Source organism: Scyliorhinus canicula, chromosome 11, assembly GCF_902713615.1.
Source record: "Scyliorhinus canicula chromosome 11, sScyCan1.1, whole genome shotgun sequence".
Classification (NCBI taxonomy): Eukaryota; Metazoa; Chordata; class Chondrichthyes; order Carcharhiniformes; family Scyliorhinidae; genus Scyliorhinus; species Scyliorhinus canicula.
In genome coordinates, this window is record NC_052156.1 from 30,750,780 (window position 1) to 30,762,603 (window position 11,824).

Consider the following 11,824-nt stretch of genomic DNA (forward strand, 5'->3'; position numbering starts at 1 on the left):
GTAGCAGCTGTGTCACTGCGAGTGGGGCCGACTGCTGGTATTAGACTCGAGCCTCCAGAAGGGATCCTCAGGAAGAGGTGAGTATGGGCAGGATTGGGGTTATGGAGAGGAGATTGGTAACAAGAGGGAGGAGGGTCACAAGGGCAGGGGACAGGCTTTCAGTGGGACTTTCTCCTTCCTGATGCTGGGTCCCTCGATTGGGCACAGAGTGATCTGACTGATACGGCACTGGCAAACCTGACCAGTGGGGGTGGATTGAGATCCTTAAGTATCCCTTAAGTTTTCAAAAAGGCCACCCTCCATCCTTCCTGCCTGGAGCTTTCAGGGTGAGACGGGAATGTGGTAGGTTACTAACCCCTCATCCTTCCGCATAATTAATCAACCCCCTCACCGCTGAACTCATTTTAGGAAGGGCATTAAATTCTGCACTCTTGGGGAATTTAGTTGCCCAAATAATGACTTGGATAATGTTAGAGTAGAGTAAAAGGAGAGGAAGTTCTGAAATGCATTCAGGAGAACTTCAAAGTATACATAATGAGGCATGGCTGAGAGTATAGACATCTATTTAAATACAGGAACATCTACTCCCCAGAGGAAACATTGTTAACTCACAAGCCAGGCTCTCTGATCACTTTTGTCAATTTCACAATGTTTGTTGACATAAGTCATTTGTTGACAAATTGAGCACATCTTTGGGTTGTGGGGTGAAACCCACGCAGACACGGGGAGAATGTGCAAACTCCACACGGACAGTGATCCAGGGTCAGGATCGAACATAGGAGTTGAGCGGAATCTTTTGAACTTACCCTTTAAAAGGTCCCCTCATGCACACTAGAATTCCTGACTCCTCCAGGGGGCTGTGAACCATGACTCTTTAAAATCCCGGTCCATCTCAATGAAAATTATGGAGGAGGAGGAGATGCTTATCTCTGCAATAGAGATGGTTAGGTCATAAGTACCGGATGTGGGCTTCTGATAGGAAGCAGCCAGCATCCTTTAAATGCACTACCAAAAATCACATGTCTCAGGAACGGGATTGTGAATCATAAAAATCTGGATCTGCCCGCTTGCCTGCCCAAATTTAGATCTGCCCGAGTCAACCCAACTTAGTGAAAATCTGGTCAATGAGTACAAAAGGAGGGATCCGTTATGAAGTTTTGTTAGATCACACCTGGACTATTGTTTGCACATTTTGGGAAGAATGTGCGTGTCCTTGAGGAGATACAGAGGAGATTTAGCAAATTGGTTCCAGGGATGAAGGATTTTAGCTTCAACATTCTGTTGGAGAAGCTGGGATTGTTCTTCTTGGAGCAAAGGAGATTGAGGGGAGATTTGATAGAGATGTACAAGATTACGATAGGTTTAGATAAGATAGACAAAGAAAAGCTGTTCCCATTATCTGATAGTACAAGGAGTAGGGGACACAGATTTAAGATTTTGGGTAAGTGCTGCAAGTGGAATATGATGAAGAACTTTTTTACACAGGAAAGTGGTAATGACCTGAGACTCACTGCCTTCAATGGTGATAGAAGCATAGAAGATCAATGATTCCAAAAAGAACTTGAGTGAAAGAAATTTGCAGGACTATGGTCATACAGTGGGGCAATGGGACTGACTGAATTTCTCTACAGAGAGCTGACATGGACTTTATGGGCTGAATGGACTGCTTTTTGTGCTGTAATGACTCTATGGGCAAGATCCTCTGGATTTTCATGCCAGTGGAATCATCAGGTCCCGCCAACTGCGCTCCGCTGCCACAGGTTTCCCAGCAGCATGGGGTGGATTCGATGGGAAATTCCATTGACAGTGGCGGTGGGACCTTCCTGTTGCTGAAAAACACGGAGCAGGAAGGTCAGAGATCCTCACCCTCTGACTTTATGACTCTTGATTTGGGACAGGCAGTGCTGAAACCACATCATCAGTTCTGTGCCAGAAAAAAGGCTCGAACAAACTTCCACCTCACTGACTGCAATAAATTTAACGAACAGATTTACTGTAACATTACAAAGCAATCTTTTCCCAAGTGACAACATGAGCCATCATTTTATTGCTCAAATAAAATATGCAAATTAAAAGTTAACAGAGCGAGAAACGTCTTTTGTTTCCAAATAACAGACACTCACAAGTACCTTAAAACATTTATTTCTTCACAGTTGCAAGACAATTATGAGTTTCTATCAACATGAGAAGCACAGCGATCTTATAGTTTTTTTTTAAAAACTGCAAATTCTGATGTTTGGCAGGCGAAATGTACAAAGATTTTTGTAAATGGGGGGGTGGAACACTGAATATTTGCTTGACCCTCATAATTTTCCTTCTTTTCAGTCCACCTCTGTCACATACTGTTCTCTGAACAGAAGGCGGAAAATAGACAACCAACTCCAAGTGACATGAGTGTGAATGGGTACTGGGCCAATTCGGAAATGCCATTTTAAATATAATAAGATGAATTTTAACACAGAAAAATGATGATTGATAAAGAATACGATTTGGGTCATTTAAATTGTGACAGGCTTGATTTTGAAGCAGAAAGCAGTTTATTTAACACATTCTGTGATCACAGAAGCTGAGGGCTTGATGTGCTGTTTGGTGAATTGGACATTTTGAATTAATTAATTAATGTGATTTCGGAGCAACAGCGATCTGGATTAAGAATAATAATAACAATCCGTATTGTCACAAATAGGCTTACATTAACATTGGAATCAAGTTACTGTGAAAATCCCCTAGTCGCCACATTCCGGCGCCTGTTCGGGTACACTGAGGGAGAATTCAGAATGCCCAAATTACCTAACAGCACATCATTCGGGACTTGTGGGAGTAAACCGGAGCACCCGGAGGAAATGCATGCAGACGCGCTGGTCCTGGCGCTGTGAAGCCATAATGCTAACCACTATGCTACCATGCTGCCCACGGATTAGCAAAAGCAATTAATATTGTGCCAATTAATTATTGATTAGCCGTGCTGTCAGGCTGAAGCCGAAAAAGAATATATTGGAGGGTAATGTTGACTTTGTGCAATATTGTAATACAAGTGACAGCAACTCTGCCACGCATTTTACAACTCTCGAGACTTTTAATTTCAATCGATTTCAGAATTACCTCTGCCATTATTGCAAAACCGCTCCAACCGTTTAAGTGTCAGCAAACCTGTACTAAAACTCCTGGGTGTAGGGAGCCTTTCTGTAGCAGGGCTGCTTTACAGAGAATTTTAGGGAGAACATTGATGAGAATGCACTATAAGTCACATCTGTTTCCTCCAAGATTTTTCTATTTGCTTTTTAATCTGCTTCGGGGGCTTTCTTGCAGAAAGTAAGAACCTGTCGTAAAAATCCAGAAGTTCAAGTGCTTTGCAATGTGAACTGTGCACAACAACAAAATAAGAACAAGCAAAAATGCAGCAACCAGACAAATATCTCTGTAAAAAAATGTTTTCCACTGCAATAATTCATGGCTGGGACAGGCAGCGAACTCATTCCCTGTTAGGTTTAACAACTGCTCACCATTAAGTAAATCAGGAGCCAAACAATAAACTGATGAATTTGATTTGAGTTGTTGGTCTTCTAGCCAATGTTTGAGATATGCAAGATGGCAGTCACAGTTCCATGGGTTGCCGGAGAGATCAATCTTCTTCAGTTTCTGGAGCTTGTCAAACATGCCTGGAGCGACTGTGGTTAAATGGTTGTTCTGTAGGTGGAGTTCAACTGTGCTTTCAGGGAGAACAGGAACTTCCTTCAGTTGCACTGAGCTGCAGTCAACTTTGAGGTCCCGGACACCGAGTGCTGTGCATTTGCAGGATGTTGGGCACGACTTGGCACTTGACAAATTGAGCAAAAATAGTAATGCTAACCCAGCAGAGGTCAACATCTTGAGCTGTGGTAAAATTAACAGTTATAAAATAGCAAATTAAAAGACATCAAAATTAGTTGATCGACATTTATTTTTTTTCTCCATTTTTCTGGCTTCCCTTCTATGCCTGAAGATGCTGACTCCCTGTCTGGGAAATAGTGCCACGAGGAGCAGTAACCATAACACTTGTGTGAACCCAGAATATTATCATCCCCACAGAGGTAGATTGAAGAGGGAGCAAAATTGAAACTAATGCCTCGGACCAGCTCCCTGCCACCTTCCCGCCTTCAGATGATCTTGCAACAGACGGGGTTAATATGGGTGCAGCAGGTAGCCAATTAGGCTAATTAAGGGTCTAACTGGGGGTAAGTCCCAGATGCCACCGGGATTTTCTCGATGTTGGATTGGTCCCCAGCTGAGGCTGGGCTCTGGCAGGTATCTGAAGGCAGCTTCTTGGTGGCAAGTTGGGGGTCATTAATGCCTCCCTCTCATTGCCCCCATCACGAAGCTACTGGGGTGGAAAGAGCTCAGCCACAGCCACAAATAATGGTGTGAAGGGGATTCCCTTGCACAGCAGTGGACTGACAGCTGTGGCCATTCTTTATTTTTAAGTGTTCAGAAGGCTTTATAGAGAGCACCCTCACATTTAGCCCCCCCCCCCCCCCCCCCCCCCCCCTGCAGTGCCCAACCTGCCCCAGCTGCGCCCATCCCTACGAATGGGACTGCCAGCCTTGCAGATCTTGAGGTTCTCTGATTGGGCATCCTGCCTGAGGAGCCTACCTGCTATCCATAATTGGATGGTAAGCATGGAGGTGGCACCTTCATTTCCTGTCCCTATAAGATACATAGATACTTAGAAGATAGGACCAGGAGGCATTTTGGCCCTTCGAGCCGGCTCCGCCATTTATCACGATCATGGCCGATCATCCAACTCAATAGCCTAATCCTGCTTTCTCCCCATAACCTTCGATCCCATTCATCCTAAGTGCTATATCTAGCCGCCTCTCGAATATATTCAATGTTTTAGCATCTTCCACATAATGAATTCCACTCTTTGGCTGAAGAAATGTCTCCTCATCTCTGTCAGAAATGGTTTACCCTGAATCCTCAGACTGTGACCCCTGTTTCTGGACACACCCACCATCGGGAACATCTTCCCTGCATCTACCCTGTCTAGTCCCGTTATAATTTTATAAGTCTCTGTGAGATCCCCCCTCATTTGTCTGACCTCCAGCGAGAACAATCCTAACCTGGTCAACCTCTCCTCATATGACAGTCCCGCCATCCCTGGAATCAGTCTGGTAAACCTTCACTGCACTCCCTCGAGAGCAAGAACATCCTTCCTCATAGAAGGAGACCAAAACTGCAGATAATACTCCGTGTAGCCTCATCAAGGCCCTGTATAACTCCAACAACATATCCCTGCTCCTGTACTCGAAACCTCTCACAATGAAGGTCAGGATATGGCCAGCTGACTCGAATAAAGTCAGGAAATGTTTTTGGTCCCGTTGGAAAAATAATTTAAAAACTGGTAAGAATACGGCCCGAGTATCTGTAAGTTATGAGACTTCAGGGGGCCTCCAGGTGCACAAACGCATATTCAGCAAAACAGCAATCCAGAGTAGGAGCTCTTTCTGATTTTTCCCATCTATAAGTCAGATTGTTGAAACCAGTTATTTCTTTTAATTTTTAAAAATAAATTTAGAGTACCCAATTATTTTTTTTCCAATTAAGGAGCAATTTAGCGTGGCCAATTCACCTACTCTGCACATCTTTGGGTTTGGAGTGAGACCGACGCAGACGCGGTGAGAATGTGCAAACTCCACACGGACAGTGACCCAGGGCCGGGATCGAATCTGGGACCTCGGCGCCGTGAGGCAGCAGTGCTATCCATTACGCCACCGTGCTGCCCTCTTGAAACCAGTTATACCCCCACTGTTGCTTCTGCAAATGAGATTAGGTAAACCAACATAAAATCAGTCTGCTTAACTCAGCGATACTGACATTACCACTGAGTCATGATGACAGTATTAAAGGGCATTCTGCCTATATTAGTGGAGAGAAACAAATGTTGCCTTAGGATTTAAGGATCTTGAAGTGATTACTTATCAAGGTGGAACAGACCCATTATCCTGCAAATTATTATTTGAGTGCTATTTGGGATTACCTGTAGGTTACCAACTGTTCTGTGCTGTATTTCTCTATAGAGAAAAGGGTTTAACTTAATCACAATTTTTCTGCCTTCAGCCTATTAGCTAAAGATGGATTAGATCTCCTGAATAACAGGCCAGACAACATAAAGGCAACCTATTTGATCAACTATAAAGTGGAATCAGGAGACAGCTAATCACCTGAAATAATATTGGAGGCTTCATGTTCACAAAGAATTGGTGTAGAACTGGACGGTCCAGAGTCAACAAAAACAACCTTGCATAACAGGGACTGAAAACCATACGGCAAGAACCCAGACAAAGGGAACAAACAATTTAGGAGTCAGTTCCCTTTTTAAAACTCAAAACTCAAAACAAATCTGTAAATGTTGCATGTGGGCAGTTAGCTCAAAGTAGGCTTTATAGTTGATCAAACTGGCTGTCAAAATCTCAGATGTGCCTGGATGACATTCAAGAAACAAATGGCAACATGGTGTAGTTTCTCTTGCTAGGAATTGGGTCACACTCTTACATTGGTCAGTGGCTGGATACTGCATCCACGGTTTTCTTGATACATTTGTGCATCAAATACTGCCAGTAACATACGGATATTGTCATGTGTGGAGTTCAGCATGAAGGAGGTGGCACAAACCTGTCAATTTCTGAACTGCTACCTCCATGCGCATGCTGCTCCTGACATTGATAAGTAGCTGAACCTGGTGAGGAATGCCTGTTGTGTGGTGAATTGGTGCGACAATATGCCACATTACTGGCAGCCCTTTACTGCTCTTGTTACTTCTCCTCTGCCAAGTCCAGTCAGTGTGAGAGGAGCATTGCACGGAGATCTACCAAAAGCTCAGAATGTTGAAAGCACACTTGAAACAACTAACCTTTAAATTAAGTCTTAAACTTTCTCATTGCAGGTTCTCTAGAAACGTTTGCTACGTATATGCGGGGTAAATTCCTATCACTTATGTTACTACAGCAATATGGGGACATTTCTTTTTTCAGTGTCCTGTCGGATTGCCCTAATGCATGTTTGACTACATAGCGCTTAAACTTCAAATTCAAATTTTGTTAGTGTTAGGAAATGGATAACAAGTGATGGACATGCCATAATATCTTGATATTATTGGCAGCTGTCAAACAAAGGACTGTAATTTATTGTTTCAGATTATTTGAATTGCTTTCTAGAAAGTTGTTGTGGGATTAAAACTATTGTGCGCGAAAGTGAATAACTATACGAAAACCTGAAATTCCTCAGACCAAGCACTCATGGTGAATTCCAGGTGCCATGAACAGATCAGCATAATACTGACACCATTTATCTTCCAAAAGTCCCATTTTGTCCAGAAAGTTGGTGAGAGGGAAGCACTTTTGTTTATATAATTTTCGCAGGACTCATGGCCGGGATTCTCCAATCCTGTGGCCAAGTTCTGACGCCGGCGCGAGGCACTCCGGCGTCAAGGGGCCTCAACTGGCAGCTACCCACCCCTTCCTAGGGGGCTAGTACGATGCCAGAGTGGTGTCCGCAGCTCCGGCGCCCGAAAGCCGGCGCACCTCAGCCGGCGCGAGTCCACGCATGCGCGCCATGGCCGGCGCGAGTTCGCGCATGCGTGTGGGTTTCCGTCTCCGCGTCGGTCCCCGGGCAATATGGCAGAGCCCTATAGGGGCTGGCGCGGAGGAACATAGGCCCTGCACGGTACTAGCCTGCCCACTAATCAGTAGGCCCCGATTGCGGGCCAAGGCACCGTGGAGCACCCCCCCCCCCCCCACCCCCCGGGGTCAGCTTCCCTCGCCCCACCAGGATGGCCCCCGCCGACAGAACTCTGAGGTGCCGCTGGGTGGGACCATACGTAACCCACGCCGGTGGGACTCGGCTGAACCCAGCGGGCACTCGGCCCGTCGAGGCCCGGAGACTCGCTGGGGGGGCCGTTTTCAATGGCCCCAATCGGCGTGGCGCCGATCCTGTGGGCGTCAGAAAATCGGCGCCAGAGAATTGGTGAGCCGGAGTCGGGGCGGCGTAGCGCGAGTCTCGTGCCCCCCCCCCCCCCCTTCCCCCCCCACCCCCCCGCCGATTCTCCAACCCAGCGCGGGGTCAGAGAATCCCAGCCCATGTCTTTTCCTAAATTGTAAGGAATTTTACTGTATAAGATTTTAATGGAGAAAACAACATAAATAAAGATGGCTTGATGGTTAGCCCAATGCCACACTCTGATCTTACACATGAAGAATAGTTAATTGGGCACGGCTCTGGAGGGTACCTGCTCCCTATGGCAACATGCCCAACATGGGAGATCACCTTGAAGAGAAGACAGGAGAAAAGTTGAGAAAGCATAAGGAATTATTCTCAATTCGCGCAAAGGCCATATGATTTACCAATGCTTCTATTTTTAATATAAATATCAATGAATACATTTACTAAATGAATCTAATTTCTTTAAAAAAAAATAATATCCCCCCCTTGGAATACTGCATCTGCTGACATTTTTTATTTTCCCCGAGAAAGTCGACGAACAGCTGCCACCTCCGGGAGAACCCTAACATTGACCCTCTAAAGGCAAACTTTATTTTCTCGAGACTGAGTAACCCAGCAATGTCGCTAACCCAGGTCTCTACACTCGGGGGCTTCGAGTCCCTTCACATTAATAAAATCCGTCTCCGGGCTACCAGGGAGGCAAAGGCCAGGACGTCGGCCTCTTTCACTCCCTGAACTCCCGGATCTTCCGACACTCCAAAGATCGTTACCTCCGGACTCGGCACCACCCGTGTTTTTAGCACCGTGGACATTGCCTTAGCAAAACCCTGCCAAAACCCTCTAAGCTTTGGGCATGCCCAAAACATGTGGAAATGATTTACTGGGCTTTCCCTGCACCTCGCACACCTATCCTCTACCCCGAAAAACTTGCTCATCCGAGCCACTGTTATGTGCGCCCGGTGGACTGCCTTAAATTGTATCAGGCTAAGCCTGGCACATGATGAGGATGTATTATGAATCTAATTTCTGATTAAAAATTAATCCCCAAATGTTTTTCTTTTAATTACACAAATTTCACTTCACCAATGTCCTATTCCTGAACGATCCAAGGAATTTAAATACCATCACAGGCACTAGCCAGGTTAAATGTAATCTCTTACCTCACTGTGCAGCACCTTTCTTGTTTGACTTGATGGTCCAAGAAAGTCTCAGGTCTGAGCAACAAGTCAATAAAACACACACAAACGGTCTGGATGTCAGAGTGAGTAAACCAAACATTTATCTTTTTTCTAAAAACTGTGACGGAAGTGAGTTTGTAAACTTTTGCATATCATCTAAGGTCATATTTCCTGTTTTTTACCAAAATATTATCTTTTTCAAAGTTTTACTATCTCTTAGAATATTATTCTGAGCAATTTTATTTTCAACAAAGGAGGCTAAAGGCAGTTGATGCTTTTTTTTGATAAATAATTTTAATGAGATATTTTTGGCAATACAAACAGCAACAGTATAAAAAGAATGTACAAAGAACAATAAACAGAGTGCAATCACCGACTCCCATCCCGCAAAGACCCGTCTAATTGAACCCATATTCTACGCTACCCCAGCCCCCCTCCCACCAACCCCCCACACCCCTACCAACGATTAATTCTACACAAAGAAGTCGATGAATGGTTGCCAACTCCGGGCGAACCCAAACACTGACCCTCTCAAGACAAACTTCATCTTCTCTAGGCCGAGAAAGCTAGCCATGTCAGTTAGCCAGGTCTCCGACTTTGGGGGCTTTGAGTCCCACCAAGCTAGTAGTATCCGTCTCCGGGCTACCAGGGAAGCAAAGGCCAGAACATCTGCCTCTTTCTCCTCCTGGATTCCCGGGTCTTCCGACACTCCGAAAATCACCACCCCTGGACTCATTGTCACCCTTGTTTTCAATACTCTGGACATGACGTCCGCGAATCCCTGCCAATATCCCCTAAGTTTTGGACACGGCCATAACATGTGAACATGGTACGCTGGTCCTCCCGCACACTTTACACACCTGTCCTCCACCCCAAAGAATCTACCACTGGCATGTGGGTCCGGTGGACCACCTTGAATTGGATCAAGCTGAGCCTGGCGCATGTTGTGGTCGCGTTGACCCTACTCAACGCGTCTGCCCATAAGCCATCCTCCATCTCACCACCAAGCTCCTCCTCCCACTTACACTTCAGCTCTTCGGTCTGCGTCTCCTCCGCCCCCATAAATTCTTTGTAGATGTCCGAGACGCTCTCCTCTCCCACCCATCCCCGAGACACTACCCTATCCTGGATCCCCCTTAGTGGCAGGAGTGGGAAGGATGATACCTGCCTGCGCAGAAATTCCCCCACCTGTAAATATCTGAATTAGTTCCCCCTTGCCAGCCCAAACTTTTCCTCCAGCGCCGTCAAGCTAGGGAAGCTCCCCTCTAAAAAAAGTCCCCCATCCTCTCAATTCCCGCCCTTCGCCATACTCGGAACCCCCCCATTCAAGCTCCCCGGGGCAAACCGGTGATTGTCACATATTGGGGACCAGACTGATGCTCCCACTGCTCCAACGTACCTCCTCCACTGACCCCAGATTCTCAGGGCCGCCACCACTACGGGGCTGATGGAGTACCTCGCCGGTGGGAACAGCAGAGGTGCCGTTATCAACACCCCCAGACTGGTGCCACTATACGAAGCTACCTCCATCTGCTCCCAGACCGATCCCGCCCCCACTATCCACTTCTGAATCTTGGCTATGTTAGCCGCCCAGTAATAATTACTGAAATTTGGCAACGCAAGCTCCCCCCTCCCCCTGATTCTGCTTGAGCATCACATTCTTCACTCGCGGGGACATACCCGCTCACACAAAGCCCAGAATGATTTTATTAACCCTCTTAAAAAAGGACTGTGGGATGAAAATTGGGAGACACTGAAATACGAACAAAAATCTTGGTAGGACCGTCATTGTGACCATCTGCACTCTCCCAGGTAACAACAGTGGGAGCGCATCCCATCTCCGAAACTCGCCCCTCATCTGATCGACCATCTGGGACAAGTTCAACTTGTGTAACTTGTCCCAGTCACGCGCCACTTGTATCCCTAAGTACCTGAAACTGTCTCCTACTAACCTAAACGGCAGCTCCCTCAGCCGACCCTCCTGACCCCTCGCCTGGACTACAAAGATCTCACTCTTTGTCATATTCAGTTTATATCCCGGAAACCGGGGTATAATTCCCCCAAAATCGCCATAATTTTGCCCATCCCTGCCCCTGGATCTGACATGTATAAGAGCAGGTCATCCGCGTGCAGCGAGACTCTATGTTCCACCGCCCCTCCCCCTTGAACCAGCCCCTTCCAGCCCCTTGAAGCTCTCAGAGCAATTGCCAGCAGCTCTGTAGCTAACGCAAACGGCAGCGGGGAGAGGGGGCACACCTTTCTTGTCCCCTGGTACAGCCTAAAATAGTCCGAGGTCATCCTATTCATCCTTACACTAGCCTCCGGGGCCTGGTACAACAGCCTGACCCAGTCGATAAAGCCCGTACCGAACCCAAATCGTCCCAGCACCTCCCATAGATGGTCCCACTCCACCCGGTCGAACGCCTTTTCCGCATCCACTGCCACGACTACCTCAACCTCCACACTCTCCGGGGGCATCATAATCACATTGAGCAGCCTTCTTATATTGGCCACCAACTGCCTGTCCTTGACAAACCCGGTCTGATCCTCCATAATCACGTCCCGCACACAATCTTCAATCCTGGAGGCCAAAATTTTGGCCAGCAACTTGGCGTTCACATTAAGCAGGGAGATCGGCCTATATGACCCGCATAGCTCCGGGTTCTTGT

General features: G+C 46.6%; 1 protein-coding gene across 1 annotated transcript in view; it reads right to left on the bottom strand.

The window, feature by feature from the left end:
* Window positions 1-6,603, bottom strand: part of LOC119973642 (slit homolog 3 protein-like) — a 47,190-nt gene extending 40,587 nt beyond the window's left edge. The window contains exons 1-2 of the mRNA XM_038812022.1: window positions 6,532-6,603; window positions 3,504-3,873 (exon numbers count right to left, since the gene is read on the bottom strand). Of these exons, the coding sequence (XP_038667950.1) occupies window positions 3,504-3,873; window positions 6,532-6,603 (442 nt within the window). The remainder of the gene's footprint in view (window positions 1-3,503; window positions 3,874-6,531) is intronic.
* Window positions 6,604-11,824: the final 5,221 nt, after the last annotated feature.